This window comes from Xiphophorus maculatus, chromosome 4, assembly GCF_002775205.1.
Source record: "Xiphophorus maculatus strain JP 163 A chromosome 4, X_maculatus-5.0-male, whole genome shotgun sequence".
Lineage (NCBI taxonomy): Eukaryota > Metazoa > Chordata > Actinopteri > Cyprinodontiformes > Poeciliidae > Xiphophorus > Xiphophorus maculatus.
Genome location: NC_036446.1, coordinates 21,229,759 through 21,247,747, shown reverse-complemented (window position 1 = coordinate 21,247,747; position 17,989 = coordinate 21,229,759). Strand labels below are relative to the sequence as shown.

Here is a 17,989-nt window from a genome sequence, read left to right as displayed (position 1 = left end):
CCACTTAAACAATTCTCTCTTGAACTGCCAAAGCTATTATGCTAAGATACATCAAGTTTCCAGTAATATATTAATACCTTTTGTAGTGTGCAGCTGCAAGAGGTGAATCAATAGCCCAAGACTCCTTATCCTGCCAACATATCCGTCTTTGGGGAGTCTTTCTCACACGCTCAAGTATAGCTGCAGCAGTAATGAAGACTTCTCTATTGAATTTTTCTTTACACTTCTGCTGAATTTCAGATGTATATGTCAGAATTACTTTAATGCATATGAAGAACTGGGTGTGTTAGTGCACATGAAGTCTTTGCTGCTTGACTATCTTTCCTGTGCTTGTCAATTTTCTAGTCTCAAGGTGGTTGAGATGTGGTTCAAGATCACTGGTGGTTCTTGTATTCCCTTTACTTGTAGTAAACTATTTACAAAATAAATCAGAAACAAATTAGAGTTTACGTAAAACTAATGATGAAAAACACTGAAGAACAGGTCAAAAACATTGATCTTTGCTTTAACAGATAAAACTCAAAGGGAAGTGCTGAGAAAAATAGTTTGAGAAATCTCATTAGAAACTGAGGCAGGCAGGCGACACTGAACAGAGGAAGAATTGTCAGCATTGTATATATCTGTAAAGTCAGAAGTTGAATCCAAGACTAACATCAACAACTTGGTAAAGTTCTAGTTGCAAGTTGGACACCTGGTAGATATTGTCTGTTGCTGTTTTCAATGACCTGGATATATTACTCAAAATGTAAAGCTAATTGTATTTTGTGTGTGTACACACACACAAAATATGCATGTACACAAATTGGATGACGCTTAAAAACACACATGCAAAGGCATGCTGTGGTGGCGTAGGGGATAACGCGACCCACGTTTGGAGGCCTTGAGTCCTCGCCGCGGCCGCCGGCGCATGTCTTCCCGCATGTCTTCCCCCCTCTCCTTTCCCCTTTCCTGTCAGCCTACTTTCATATAAGGGACACTAGAGCCCACAAAAGACTCCCTGGAGGGGAGAGAAAAAAACACACACATGCACTTCTTACACATAGCACTTTTAGCTCAGCTGAACAACTGTGCTGCTCTTAATGATATACCAATTCAATTCCAGTCCATTAAGTGGCAAAAATGCACTGACTTATGCACAGTTTACTGTAAAGAGAAGAACAAGAAAAGACACTATAAAAGAATAAAATAACGTGATTAGTCACCAGGACATCAGTGTACTTCTTGGTTGTTTTTATCTGAATGATAAATTACACACACCAGATAAAAAAACAACTATATTTTCTTAAAGCAAGCTTTGTGGTCCTTCTTCTTCATCTGCTAATGGTTTTACCAATTGTTTACTTTATCTACATTATCTTCTGGCTGAGGTTATTATTGTCCCTCTCAGCATGTGCAGGTGTTGCAATAAAGCTCGTAGGCTGCCCTTGGAAGACTGCAGTCACCCCAAACAGACTTTTAGTGGGCCAGGACCGATGACAAAATGTATGCAACACATTTATAAGCAGTAGCTCGGACTAGGTGGGTTTACTTAAGCAATTATACAGCAGTAGTCATTTTAAATATTCTAAACACAGAGCAGCCAGTTTGGATATTTATTGGTTGCTGAGAAACAAACATCACTTCCCCTTAAAATGTAAACTTTGAAAGACGGGGTTATTTTGTTATTTCATACACCAAAATGGAAAACATATACTGTATTTCTCGGACTATAAGCCGCTACTTTTTTCCCACGCTTTGAACCATGCGGCTTATAGCCCGGTGCGGCTTTTCTGTGGATTTTTCTTCAACCACCATGGGTCTCTTTAGCAGGAAGTGAATCATTGGAAGTCAAAGTTGGAAATCAAAGAAGAAAGTGCTAATTTTCATTTAGAACAAGCACATGCTAGCAGCAGGCACGAAGAAGAAATATTTTCGATCATGGAAACCACACGAAGAAGTTCATATGATGCAGCTTTTAAGTTGAGGGTTATCAATCTGGCAGTACAGATTGATAGCCGCTGTACGTAAGCTCAGCATGTGGAAAACTGAGAGCAGCGGAGATACCAGCAGCTTATAGCCCGGTGTAGCTTATATATGTACGTTTCCAGTTTTTTAACAAAACTTTGTGGTTGCGGCTTATAGTGAGGTGCACTCTACGTATAGTCTGGAAAAGACGGTATTTTATTATTTGTGACATAACACAATAAGTATGCAACACTAATTCTGTTTTAGTGCAACTATAATGTATCTTAACACATTAATGAACTATATATTAGTGAGAAGGTCCTTGTTTAAACATGTAAAAAAAAAACTTTTCTAGATGAAAAAAATATAACCAAAAGTCTATAAAGATAGATTTGAGCATGGCTCAAATTTATTAAAAAGAAATACAAATAATCATCAGAGAAATCATGAAGGCCACTGAGAGCATTTCTGCTTGATATTTGGATTAGCAGCATTTTTTTTCAGATTTTGCACAGCCAGGATGATTAAGAAGAAAATGATATTCGTTCTTGATGACGCCTAAGAAATGGAGATCACTTCCACTTGACTGACTCATCCAGTATTTATATCACCAACAAGCAAAAATCTACTTACAAGGCTGTTTGTTCTTGACATGTCTGCCACAGAGACCATCATACGTAGTGTTTAGTCAATTTGAATGCCTGGGTCCATTAAATGCACATGGTTGAACAATGAGATGCAATACTTCATATTACAGCAAATCACAAACCACTAAAGATCTCAGTTAAGTTAAAGCAGGTGAATGTTAAGAGACATTAAATAATAAAAGTGCTTTGTATGCCGGAGATAAGGCAAGGACACTGGACATCTCAACGGCTACGCAAAGTTGAATGTGAACAAAGTTTCTGACGAGATCTGTCATTTAACAAAACAACTGACAAGGTGTTGATCCGTTTAATCTCAGTGGTATCAGTTCTTAGAGGGTGAAAATACTCATGGCCTGGGGAATTGTGGGGAGCTTCAGTTACACGAGAACTCAATCTGCCCAATTAAAAAGAAATGAGTAAATAAAATCAATGAGGATCATTTACACTGTGGTGTCAAAAGACTCAACAGAGGTCACCACAAGCCTAAATCTTAATTAGCTGAAATAATTTGTTCACAGAGGGCAACATGAAGCCTTTGGCAAGAATACGCACAAGCCCTGAAAACTGTGTAACATCAGTGACTTGGGTTTTAAAATTGCAAAATCTTACATTTGATCAATTTAAGGAATGAATGAATGTGATACGTTGACACGTGACTATTGTTGATTAAAAATCTATCTGTGATTTTGTCTTTAGGCGGATTAATTAATTAATTTATTTGTTTATTTATTTTTTGATTTGGCAAACACAGGTATCGGAGTAGATACATGGGAGAAGAAATTAGAAAAGCTGGTTTTATGACACCAGCCTTCCACAAAAAGACTGGTTTTTACACACTAACAGTGAAACTAACAAACTCAAACAAGCTCACACACATTTTTGTTCTGCTGAGGAGTAATAGCTAACACCTGAATTCTACATTTTTAAACCAAGGTAGACATGCCTCACTTAAACAAAAACCTTGTATGGCATATTTTACCTATGTTTTATTTTCTGGCAGTATGCACATTGCATCAGTTTGTTTCAAACACAAAAAGGGAGAAGAAAATGAAGACTTTTTAATTCTTTAAAAAAGAAAGAAAGAAATTAAATTAAATTAAATTAAGTAAACTTTATGAATGGAAAACAACTGTTGTCTGCTGTCCTGTCAATATTTATGTGGTTTTCTCTTTCTCACAGTATATCAAAAATCATTTTTTGATAAGAAAATAAAATTACTTAGATGTGGGGGTTGCCTTTTCAGTTTCACAGATGTCTATGATGTAAAAAGTATTCAACATTTTTTCTCATTATTTCAAAAACACCCAGATCCAAAATATTTCTGTCCGTCTGTCCAAGTGAGACTTGCTGAAAAGATTTCCAAAGGGCCTGCATCATCTCAAAGTCATTATTTTAAAGTTGAAGAGCAGTTGTTCTACTCTGAGCCTCCACTTTATGGTTGAACTCCTCATACTATCTCAAAGGCAAAGTTTATCTACATTCTGTATATTTCCCATTAGGGCAGGGAAATTCTGAACAATGGAAACATTTCAACTCATTTTCGGGGGACAAACATTGCTGCAGGGTGCAATGAAAGATCACACACTGTTTTTAAAAACCTGTAAACCTTCAAAATCTTTAGTACAAACCTTAAATGTTAGTGTCCTCAATGTTATTACCCCCAAAAGCCTACTTGCAGGCTTTTGGGGGTTGTTGCAGGAGAGATATTTGTTGTATGGCTTCTAAAAAATAACTTTACACATGCTTAAAGGTTGTAGTTTGAGTTAAACTAGTTTGAGTTAATTAAGAGCTTGTGATGGATTCAGTTAATATCTCCCATTACGTCTGGCCAGTCATGGTTGAGATTACAATGTTACACTGATGCCATTTATCTGTCAAAAGTAGTGTTGATCATGATGTAAGCCTGAAAAACTGGAGCACCGTTTGACTAACAGCATGAGTCCTCTCTCTCCGTCTCTCTGAGGGCATTTTAACAAGGTGCTGACAAGAAAAATGATAATGATGTGTCTGTCATGAAGCAGTACTAGGTAAATTTGTCATGATGGCAGATGAATGATTGCCTGGTATCATCCAGTGGCCAAAGCATGAATTTACCTCCTGAATATTTTAACACCCACCCACGCACACACACACACTCAAAGTCGGGGTGGCGAAAATCACTCAACGCTACTTCAAGTAGGTAGCTCACACCCTTTCCCAGGTTTCCTTCACCGTTCACTGGCATTGTCTTTTATTCAGCCTGGAAGGCATGAAGTCATTACAGTAACCTTTACATAGCGTAAAATACCCGACAGTGACTGTTCCTTTAAATATATGGCACAGATGCTATAATCACTCTTCTTTTCAAGAATAGCTCTCTATATAAGGTATACTAAAGGTTTTTACTGCTTCAGTGATGCAGAGATGTCATGAATAAGGACAACTCTGGCACAGTCCTAACTCCTGCTTTGTCAATGCTTATAAAGGCTGTAGCTTTAAATATTAGCATTAAGATTTATATCTTGTTGCTGTGCATGTGTCCATTTGTTTTTATGTTATTTTGTAAGCAGTCACGGACTGCTATGTAATTGGGATGGAATGTCATCTCTTCTTTGTCAATTGGTGGGAAGCCTCATCTATTCTTAATCTGTTATAACACTGCATATGGTGAATACTGTGCTCTGCTTCCAAATCTATTCTCTTCTATGTGTTGTCCAATGGCAGATTGGATTTGTGCTGCACTGAGCTGCACACAGCACAAGAGCGAACATAAGGAGCGCGCACACTGTGCTGAACTTTGAATAATTTTAACTCGGCGCAGCACTCTGTGACAACACCCCGACACATCTAATCAGAGGGAAACACACACAAACTTTTTGGAGTTTGTGTGTTTGTGTGCAGTAGGTATGTTGTGCTATAATATTTTTGTATAACATTCAAAAATGAAAAAAAGAAGTTTCCAAAAACTGTGGCATTAAAATAAAACTATAAAACAAAGATTTTGAAATATATAACATATAATTGCTTCAATTTAAAAAAAAATACCAACAGTATTTCTGCTCCTACAATTATATTGCATGCTAACATGAATATAATTTTGATGTTGACCCATATGCTCAGAAAGAGAGCAGTGGATGAGAAAAGTAAGTTTGCCTAAAATCAGTCACATATTTCATCTCCTCATGAATGAGTTAAATCCCTTTCCACTATGGATAATTTGAAGATCAAGTTTGAATCATTTTTTTAATATGAAGTTTTAAAGTATATTGGAGTTTTTATTCAAACAGATATTCGGGATATTGGAAGAGCAAAATAAACACCACCTAAATTATTCATGCCTTATTGCTCACAATATTATGACTTTTTCTGGATTCTCTTTCTTGTTCTGCTCTGAAAAGATTACATTGAGGGCCTAAAAAGCTGATGTTGTATAGTTAATTATTAAGTAATTACATAGTTAACAAGATTAACACAAAGGTAAACAATTTGTTGTATACAGATTATTGTACATACATATAACTCTTGCAAATTGTTGCCAAAATAGTGTTTGTTTCTTGTTGTCATTAAGGTTGGAGAACTAGTTTGTGTGAAACAGATGTGAACTCACTCTGCCAAGTGCTTCATTCTAGCTACACCTGATCCACAGAGAAAACCCCACCCCTCCTCTAAATATAATAACATGAAATAAAAGGAGCCTGAAATAAAAAAGTTAAAAAATAAAAGTTCAAGAAATACATGCAGTAACTTTACAAAATAAACATTTTGTGACATTTATTTGATGTCCCCATGAACATTAGGTATGTCTTGCTGCTGCTGACAGTTTCAGGACAGATTATTCCATTTAACTTGATTTTTCTTTTCTCTGAACCTTTCTATCCACCATTCTCCTCATGTCCATTGCACATTATAATTTTAACAACTATGTTGGTTTCTAAATTAGGCTTAATCTTTCTTGCTTTGGCCTTCAGACCATGGTTAGGAGATGTGAAGCCACTGTTTGAACAAAACCAAGTTAACTGTTAGCACTGCTGTCAGTATGAGGAATCATGGCTTTTGTAGCTGTAGTTAGCAATATTTACATTTACTGTAAATATTTACATATTTGTAAATATTTAAATATATTTACATATACTGTCAGTAGGTTGTTTTATTGAATTCCTGTGCATGCACATACAGCCTTAACGTCCAACACTAAATGTCTCAATCTATCCAAAGAGGCATGTTCAATCCTCTAAACAAATTAAAGTAGCCACATTCCTTAGTTTTTGGATGTTAGATGTGCTATACCAGGTAGATCCAGACATTCAACTTCTCCAGAATAGATAAGTCACCAGGTTTTACTTCTCTTTCATTAACAAGAGGTGAAGTTTAGGAGAATGGCTCTCACTGTATTTGAACAAACAATCCAAAATCTATTGAGTGATCAGGATAGAGAAGTTGTATTTTTAGGAATTTTCAAGCAATTCCCACCAAAATACTAACAGACTGCCAAATCAATCCCTTCTCAGCTTGAAGTATAGAGTACAGTTTCAGGATCTGAACTAGACCAAAACAAGCCTGAATTCTCCAAACCCACAACATTAAAAAACCAACAACTTTTAGCAGCTCCCATTTCCCATCCTTATCGGTAAACCGGCTGCCTGGGCTTTTAAGGAATTGCTTGACAGAGACATTCTGCATTCAGCTCTGCAGCTGGGGAACTCAAGCTACTTCCTCTGTATCTTTTCAGTCTCCCTGCAACCAGTAACAAACTCGGATGTTATTTGTGAGAGTGCGCTCTGCGCTTCACCCTAGCACAGCACAGACTATATATTGTGTTAGAGCAACATTAGGCTTTGCTCTAGTAATGATAGAGATTATTTGATGCATTGTAAATTCTTGAAAATAAAAAAAAAGCAGTGTATCAAAGTGTCATCGACCAACTGTATCTTATGACTAACCTTGTAGGTCTAAGCTTATAGGAGAAAATACCTGTGTGGCTTAAAACAAATGGCTGTGATCTCAGCAGTATAACCAGAATTTACTTCCATTACCTCATAGCTCAAAATCTGTGAAAAAGTTTAGCTTGTATGAGAAACCACTATCTCTAAATGCTTGAATTTTTTCCGAAGCCAGAAGCTGGCTAACCTAACCAACTGTTTTCATTCATTTTTATTCTTGTTTGGAGTCTGTATAAGAAGAACTCCACACACACAGAACACTGGAAGAGTACAGTTATAATTTTGAGAAAATAAAAATGAAGAAATCCAAAAAATGATGTTGCATGAAAAAAAAAAAAAAACCTTGAAGGATTTTCATACATATGAATCATTGCACCAGTGCAAATGATTACACAAATGTAAAAACAAATCATATTTTAAATGTTTCTATTGATGTAGGCTTAGAAAAAATATTTATGGATTATTTTCATAATGTAAAAAGTAAGACATGGAGATCATTTTTATTTTCTGTAGGTATGTTGGCATACTCGGGTTGGCCGTTTGTGCTGGCCCATATAAATGACTTTTAACTGAGGCAGGCGGCATTAGCCCAGACAAGTGCCTTCCTAATTCCTCTGAAAAAGGCTTACCTTGTGTTACTCAGAGTGCCACTGCCAATCATTATGCAGCAATTTAATTCAAAGTAAGGCATTAGTAAGTAAGCTTGTTACATTTTGTTAGTTTCAAAGAATTTGTCTTTTTCCTGTCCCCTTTACAGTACTTACAGCCTGCATTTCAAGTTAATAGAGAGCAGACATGAAATGTTAATAGCATTAACGACTACAGTTTCAGTTATTTTACTAAGCCAAGAGGTATAAAAACAAGGGTTTGCTTCAACTCTTCTTTTTGTAATTGAACACTGATGGTGCACTGTTCAGCAAAGGTATTCACAAATAAAACTAGATGTACAATGTTATGCCTGTGAATGATACATTAGTATCTACAGTGCATTATTTTTTCCCCTCTTGCCAGGAGTTCAAAATACTACTGTTGCACGAATGCAATTAGTCTTTTGTTTTTAGGCTAAACATTATTATGTGGTGGGCAAATAAATAAGCATTAGACTGCAGCCCACAAGCTCAATGTAATCAGTGTTGATTCTGCCAAAGGAACTGTATTTTGTATGATTATTTTTAAAATAGTATTGAAGAATATAATTAAATTATGCAGCTATGGAGATTTACGCTCGTATATTTGTAACACAATCAAGGGGGTGTTTTACTGTGGCAAATCAGTGTAATGTAGTACTAACAATATGCGAGTTTGATTTGATTAGGATTAATTACATCGACAGAGTTAAACTGAGTAGGGCACTCATTGGCAACAAATATGGGAATATGCTACATAACTATATGAAAAGAAAAACAAACAGAAGCTCAGCCAACTAACATTTTCTGAGGCCAACCCCTGCACTTATTTCAGCAAATTCCCAGCATTCCAGTATGCATGTTTATCATTGTTTATGGCAAGAAATAAAATTTGTTTCACAGAGCTGAGTCTCTTAAGCTGTTGTATGTTCTACACTATATTTTATTATATGATGTCTTTTTCTTTCAGTGGATGTAAATATAAATAGCTATAGACAAACAGCAGATGTAGTAATTGCAGCAGCAATGCCCCTGTTGTGTCTAATAATTCTGCATTTATTTCAGTGCATTGTGGCAAACAAATAGCAACAAATACTGTTGAATTACACGTATAAGATGATTTTCAAGCTTTAATCACAACATTTTCTAATTCTTCATTTGGTCATTTTTAACATAAGCAATCACTTTAAGGTTAATGATACTGAAACAAAAAAGAAACAGGGACAATGTCATATTTATCTCTTCAACTTTTTGGTTTTCTAAGCTAAGCAACTAATAATCATGTTGGTGTCTCTCGATAACCATGGCTATAAATAGCCTATTAAACTCAAGAGAAGATACCTTAATTTCTATATAGTTTGATATTTATTAGCTAAATTGTTAAGTATAATATTGCGATAAGGTGGACAAGTTTGTCTTCCTAACCATTGTGTTCCTCATTCTAAGTAACAAAAAAATACATAAATAAATGTGCATAAAAGGCAGCAGCGTAAGTCATTTTGCTAGTTTTAATCAGCAAAGTTGCAACTTTGACATTTAAGTATATTTCCAAGTTAATAATGTTTGTTACTAACAACCAAGCAGAACAGCAGAATCTATCTCCACACCCATAAACCTTAAAAAAGTGTGAAAATCTTTAGGTGTCCATATCTCGACTCTAGATTGTCACGTCACCTTCTGCTCTCACCTGCATCCCTCTGTCAAATCACCTCTCTTAGTATAAATTGACTTCACTGTTTTCTTCATTCTCTGTCAGATTCAGCTGATAACCTGTTACTGCAGCCTGTTCTCTGTCAGTTTTGTGCACAGCTCACTTTTCCCCCTTCCATTGGATTTATGTTTTAAGATTTCAGTAGCAGTAGAACTGATGTAGCATTGGTCAACAAAAGCATTCGGGTTCTATCACATGCCAGCATACTAAATGCATGTTTATTTCAACATTAGGTTCCTCTCTACATTTGATTGTTATTATTAATTTTTTAGATGATTGTGTCTAGAGCAATTTTCAATTTTCAGATTTGGATAGTGCATAAGACTGAAAGGCAAATCTTTTCCTAGTGCTTGTTCATTTCAGTGGGGGAGATGAGAGTAAAACACAGCATATTGCTATAACAAGAATTGTTACAATGTTCAAAACACCTTGTTCAGTTTGTAGAGTAGAACAGCTCTTGAAATAAGTTTTGTAAGAAATGAGCTTTGTTCATGTCTAATTAATTGGAATTACAGAGAAAACATGTTAAGAGTGGTGCTTACTTTTTTGAGGCAAGTCAGACAGATCTTTAGAAATAAAGGACAACACCCTGAGTGTTTCAAAAAGTGTTGTTAGAACATTGAAGCATTAAAGCTTTCTAAAGTCTATTTAGCCCATGTAGAGAAGACTGTCGAGAAACTCTGAAGGAGCAAAGTATTGACCACTGTTATTCTTTTTTATTTTAAAAACTCTTAAAGACCCATCACATAATTTGCAGAATTTTACAAAACATAATCTTATAAGTGTGTTTTTTTTTTAATGTTTTTTCCATTGAACTGTTAAAATTTATTATATTACACTACACGATGGGCAGAAATTTTCAGGTTAGAATTGTGCCTAAAGTGCAAAACATGGAGTTCTCAACAATAAGTACAGAAACATTTGAGTATAAAAAAAGTAATTGAATTGGAAAAAAAACAATTAAACAACAAAAGAAAATCATAGAGCTCACAGTTTAGGCAAACGTACAAGGCAGACAATGACATTTTTACTCTAAATTGTATGTCTGCTGTATGTCTGTCAGGTGTCTCTGGGCACCTGGAACATTTGTGTCAGTCATTGTGATGTGACAGTGTCCAGTTGCACTTCAAGTTCATTATATATATATATATATATATATATATATATATATATATATATATATATATATATATATATATATATATATATATATATATATATATATATATATATATATATATATATGTATATATAGAACAGAATTAGGTGCGACGACAGACGTTCAATTTGTTGAAAGTACATATCTTGAAAAAATTAATGTTCCCTATTCTTTAAGGTCAAAACCTAGAATAAAACACAAACATACAATAGCAATCATAAAGTGGATTTTTTTTTATTATAATTAATAATAAAGGGAATTTATTCATCACTAGATTGATAAATAAAATTTGGACATAAGATTAACATGGATCTTTAATATGTTGTGCAGAAATACAGTTTGGTTTAAACTTTTAGTTATAAATGGAGGAGTCAACATTACTTTAGTTCGATTTAAAGAGATTAATATACATTGGGTTCTCCGTGTTGACTTTCAGTCAAATGAAAAAATAAAAAAATAATCATTCTCCTGTTTGCCGTTATTGACATTTTACCACAAGCAAAGTCCTTTGGTAAATGATAACAGAGGGTCATGAGAAAATTAAAAGCTTAGTACCCTAAGAAATCTTCTCCAATATTTGATTCCTGAGATGACAATGACAGACAGTGTACAAGCTCAATCCATAGATTTCTATAATGCAAAGATGTGCTTCAGTGAGGAGAACTGACCTGCGATGCGTTTGGAGGTTGTTGGTAAAAGGGAAATCAATAAATCTTTTGAGCCAACCTGTAAGCAAGTCAAAATTCTCCAGCAACTGATAATGAATAAAAAAATGTCAACTGACACCAAATTCTAGCTTTTATTGGTAAAAGTAAGTATTTTTAAAGTGATCCTTCTGAAAGCTTAAATGGTAAAAGCATGCTATAAAAATATCCAAAATAAAAACATATTTTTTGTCTAATTTATATTTCAAATGTCTTTAGTGAGAGCAGAATTCAAGTCAAATTCTAATTCTGTATAATGGCAACACCAGTAACACAATTTCTTTTTTTTCATTAAATTGCAACAACAGCTTTTCCATTACTGTCAGGCACATTTTCCCTTTGTTACAGTTGATTTGCTTCTTCAACACCAAACAAGACACAAACTTTTTAACACATGTCATAAAGCTGTGAGACATCTCATTCAGTGCACAAGGACCCGTGTTGATCTGAGACTTCAGATTTGCCATCGAGGAGAACAAACGGTAAGTCATCTGACGACTTTTCAAATGACAGGCCCTGTCACAAAACAGCCAACAGCTTAGAAGTGCACTTCACTTGACACAGTCTTCGGGGATGTGTCTTAAAAAACGTCGCCTCATTTAAAAAAAAAAGAAAAGAAAGAAAAAAAAGTGTCAGTGTGGGTGGGAGGATGAGATTGGGGTACATAACAAATAAAGCACTGGTCTACAAAGGATCCAGAGGGAGCACTCTATGTGCATCCCTGGTATCCATTTAACGGGAGAGCTTACAGCAGCCAGCTACTTACAGCTAAAGTGAAGTGCTATATTACTCACCAAGCTCAGCTGGAAATGCTATAGAAAATGTGTTTGCCTAGGATCTGCTCTCCTTTATCAATCCCAAGCAGCAGGGACCAAAGCTTTAAACACCATGCCAGGGTTCCAGCAATAGCAAACAACATTTCAGACAGAAAAAAAGGAAATGTTTGCACAAATAAGATTTCAGTTTTGTCTCTGCAAATCCTCTAACGCTAAATTGAACAGAGCACATCCTCCCGATTCCCTTGACTACAGGACATGGACAGAAATATGCGCACTTTGAAAAAAAGCTTAACTTAACAAAGAAACAGACAACTGGAAAAGGAAAAAACAGGCAGAAGTGCAATTAATTTGAATCTTACCAATGAACAGGTTCCATTCAGCATCCAGATCCGCCTGGTTTGCGAGACAGCCCCTCATGACATTGTAACAATAATTGTGACAGGGCTTCAGCCCAGGCATGCCACGGCAGTACGGACAGTAGAGCATCTGGGTCAAGGCTCTGACACAAGCTGGCACTACGTTCACCTGCAAAGCAAACACAAGCTCTTTGTTAGGACTCATTCAGTCATTTTAGAACCCTTCCTGTTAAAATGGAGAAATTGTGAAATTAATATCAGACATTTAAATCCCAAAATTGAAAAGTCAAAGTTTTTGACAAATATCCTCAGTTTTCCACTTTTGGATCCTCCAAAGCTTGAAAAGTGACAACCTAAAAGATAAACTCTGTGACAATACTGGGTTTATGACTCTGTCCGTCTCAATTCCTAGTGAAAGCTGTGCCTTTTGTTGTCGGTCCCTGTCACTGTAGCAACTTTAGTGAAAGTGACAGGATTCTCACATCTGCTTCCTGTTAGAGGAGAAGATGCACAACAGAGAGTGCATCTGATAATTGGCCTGTCATCCTCTGTATTCATGCTTGACTTTAGATTTTGTCCAACACACTCTAGAGACTGTTGGGGTACGTGTTTGTGTGAAGGCTGAAATGGGCTCGGTCAAAGAGGAACCGCCCAGCTATCCTCTATATGTGTGGTGCTGTTGAAAAGTATTTTCCTCCTAACATATTTTTGTCTAATTTAAATGTTTCAGATCATCAAACAGGTCTTTGCATTGGACAAAGATGCATTCACTTATAGTCTATGCCAGCTTAGATTTGCAGGAGTGTAGCGGGATGGTGTATCTTTAACAGTCATTGACGGTTTATAGTTGCCAGTTCATCACAGGACAACATACAGATAGACTGGAAAGACAGCCATGCGCACGCCCACATTCAGCACTTATGGCGTTTTAAAGTAACACATTAACCTATTAGTTAAGTTTTTGGACTTTGTGCGGAAGCTGGAGAAACCAGAAGACACCAGCTCAACTCTTTCCTTTTGTTGAAGCATGAACACTGAACTTTGCTCAGGCCTGCAGTGCTTTTAAAGCTGTGGGGTTTGTTGCAACCTCATGGGTCACTTGTGGATAAACTGTTATGAGTAATTTTGGTACTTTTGCCACTCATGAAATATATTTTAACCTAGGCATGACGTATTTCATTTTAGATCTGCCAAACAGATTTGATTTAAGTGAGCTTAAGTTTGGAGCTAATATGGCCTAGGGGTGACTAATGATGTTGACCTCTAAATATTTGGTAAATCACAGTTAATTCATGATTTAACAACAGAAGCAATTAATGTTTTACATCGGGCGTATATTTCAATATATAGCTCTTATCCCTTTCTTAAATAAAAAAAAAATAATTTAAAAACTACCTTTTGTTTAAGCTAATTTGTTACCTCCTTTTCTGAAAATCTGAGCAATTAAAATATGACAATAAAGAAAAAAGGAAGCCATGGAACACAGGCAATAAATATTAACATATGGTTGTGTACATCCAAGAGAAGCAATTTGAAAAATATCAGGTCAAATTATGTTGTCAAGAAATAAATATGTCTGCAAACTGCACACACATCATGTAAACATGAGTTTTTTTTTTGTTTTGTTTTTTTTTTGTTTGTTTTGTTATAAGACTGATTAGGTTTTTGTTAGTTTGTGGGAAAAAAAAAAAAATAACAGACACAAACAACACAAAGCCTTAGTCATAAAAATACCCCACAAATAAAATAAGAAAAACAGAAAGCTAAAAGTGAACTGCATAACGAAACACATTAGTGCTCTTCTGTAGCTCCATGGCAACATCTGAGGCTCTGCGGTGACACTACAGCCAACCTCATTCTTCCATTCTCTCTGTTTTCAACATTTCATGTTGTCTTTGATTTTATTGATGCAATGACCAGACCACCACATATGTTTGCATGATAAGAGGAAAAAAGTGTGGAATGAGACAAGATAAGGCCAATGCAGAGAGAACGATAAAGGCAAGTCAGAAGAGCGCTGTTAATGTATTGACTTTCATTGCTTCTCGGATCTAAGGAACAGGGATCAAATGAAGCATCTTTAGCATTTGCAATCTGTCACTGACATCACGCAGTGTATTGTGTGAAGGCCATTAAACTCAGCCGCTGGTTGTCAATTCCATCGCTGCATGTCATCAACCGTTTCGTGTGTTTCTAAATTGTTAATATCTCTGGGAGAGCAGTTAACATATGGGTTATTTTCACAAACAGGTTTTCTTGGGCTGAACTGACATTGCCAATGTATTCATGAAACAGGTTCCAGATATTGTTACACAAACCCAAAAATATATATATATGATTTTTTTAATGATTGTATTATGAAGGGTTTAAATTAATAAATAAACAGACAATAAAATGCAAACAACAAATATGTCTGAAAGGTGCCAGTTCCAACACTCCATCCATTATTTTATACTGGAATATAATTACTAAAAAATATTGAATAAATAACCACAATGTTGCTCTATATTTCCAATGGGGGCAGTTCCATTTTTCAAAAATAGCTGCAAAATTTGATATAAAAACATTGACTAAGTAGTTTAAAAGTTAAAATACTCAATAAAATTGTTTATTCACAGTGTCAGTATATTATTCCCCCTGTTATCGGGGATGGATTATTGTGTTTATGTTAGCATTTGCATGGGTTCTCAAATGGAAAGCATTTTGAAATGCAGCACCTTGTCTCAAACTTCCAATTTCTACCTCCAGTCTGCACTTAAGCCCTTCTGTCCACACTGTTCGATAGGCTATTCAGCATTTTTATCTCACCTCAAAGGGACAGTATTATGTAAAATTTACTATTTGGAGCTTTACATCATGTTATGATGTTCGTCTCTCATCAAAAACATACATGTAAGTAGCATTGCCCTCATTCTTTCATGCATATTTTAGAAATCTTTAATGTCCAGTGGCAACCATTAAGCTCTGCAAAAGGCTTGAGTGGATGAAGCACCGCCTTCAAGGCAGAGCTCCTCCTCAGAGCTGCAGTTTTCAGGCATTTGCCTCACAGAGCAGGCCTCCCCCACGACTCCTTTGCTCAGCTCTCAGACTCGCCAGCAGCAATTACCAAACACCTGGTGGAACTGTGCATCTGCTGAGCTCATCTGACCCACTTCTCAGTGTATTGCAAGGAGTTCTTAAAGCAACAGAGGCCCAATTTCAAGGCGTTACATCAGGAAGAAAAAATTCTTTTAAGTCATATTTGATATATATAGCATTTCATAACAACTGAAGGTAACTTTAGGTACTTGTCCACTGACAATTTGCACTCTGAGCAGTTAATGTGTGGTTTAGTTCTAAACCAGTGGTGTCTCCCTTGGATCTGTTTCTAACTATTGTGGTTGAGCATGCAGTAGAGTGGTTAACTCTGCTGATGTTTGCAGTGACATCCGGCAATGAAGAACCTGGAGGTTGTGGTTGTAATTTACCCACATAAACCCAGATATTTAATTTTGTCTTATATTATTTCATTGCTGGCCCAAACAGAAATATAAAGACTCAGATCAGCTGATTATTTTTTGCTATATGTGTAAATATAATTACATTTTGTCACTATTGTTTTGGTGTGCAACTTTTTTGGATTTATGTAATGTAGTCAAAATATGTAAATGAATAGCCAAACCTGAACTTTATTCAAAAACAAAAATACAAATGAAAAATAAAATTCACATCACACCAAGCTAATATTAGGTAGTTTGGTGTATCACAGAGGTCGGTGCAAAACTGCAGCTCTGACAAGAATGCTGACCACAGCGGCATCGTTTCTCTCTTCTTTATTGCTGCCTGTTTCTCAGACACGAGCTGCTTGCAGGTCTGCTACATCACAGTCCAAAACTTAACGCATCTGTTCCTTCCACTGACCATAATTACGCTCCTCCGCACTGAGCAGCTCCCTGAAAGCAGACAGCATGTCTGCAATCCACAGCTAAACAAGAATGTTGTGTGGAGTTTTCTGTGAAATAATCATAAGCCAATCAATGAATGCAGTCAGCTGTCAATCAAATTGCTTCCACACAGTATTCGTGTGGCTAGTGCTATCCCTAAAGTAGGTACACAAATCTGATGACAGCCATGCAGAGCTACAATGGATCTGCTAATGAAAAATGAATCCGGCCGAGGCGGACCGGGACTGTACCAGTTAGAGGCGTTCTAGTGGAAAAGCGCCTATTATACTATAAAATGGCACTATGTGCCTAGAAAACACACAATACTGAGCGAAAGAAACCTTGTTTTGTGTACAACAGAACCTTTTCAAGGAATATTTCCTATATTGAAAAATTATGAAGCAGCACCAATAAACAGCAAAACGTCATTGAATTCTGCACAGGGTTGAAAATAAGGGGCACAGACAGCAATATTTAAGGTTCCAGCATGGCTCCAGTAATAGAAGGTAAAAATTTTATTATGATGTGCAAGCTGGGTTTGCCCTGAGAGAGGAAACTTGCAGTAAATAAGAGCTAAGAATCAAACTTGTGCCATTGTCACAGTTTGATGAATGATACAAAACACAGAACCGGTTGAAAATGAAGAAAAACAAATGTTTAATGAAAAATCAGCATCAATATGCCATTGTTACTGTGGTGACAACTAATGTTGATTAACTTTTAAAATTCTGTGTTAATTAATTACGTTTTAAGCATAATTGATACAATGATAAAAACCAATACTATTAATTGCAGTTCGTTTAGGGCTTCAGACCATTAAGTTCAGATGAAAAATGATTGTTGCTATTTCTTAACATATTAAAAATGTTGTTTTAAAATCCTGTTGAAAAATAATCTCCAAAAAATTTACATCCATGAGACAAAAGTACAGCTAGAATATGTAAACATATTTAATCCGTGATATTGACTTTTAGTAAACAATGTGGGAAACATCTACCACATAGTTTAGCATAAAAAATTAGAGGTGAAGTTTTAGACATTTATAAAAAAATGGGTGTTGAGCAGATAAGCAAACAATTCAAACACAAGTTTCGGTTTTAACTGAGAAAAATGTCCTATTTGCAGCATGTACGCTGAAAAAGAAAATGAACCGAGCAAATAGAAAGAAGACAGGCTGTAAAGAAAGCCAAAGACAATGCCAACAATGGAGAAAAAAAACAA

The 17,989-nt window shown here is 35.8% G+C and overlaps 1 protein-coding gene across 4 annotated transcripts in view; it reads right to left on the bottom strand.

The window, feature by feature from the left end:
* Window positions 1-17,989, bottom strand: part of LOC102217784 (glypican-6-like) — a 146,397-nt gene that overhangs the window by 51,973 nt on the left and 76,435 nt on the right. For all 4 annotated transcript variants that reach the window (XM_023332920.1, XM_023332922.1, XM_005806770.3 and 1 more), the window contains one exon: window positions 12,849-13,014. In XM_023332920.1, coding sequence (XP_023188688.1) covers window positions 12,849-13,014 — 166 coding nt within the window. The remainder of the gene's footprint in view (window positions 1-12,848; window positions 13,015-17,989) is intronic.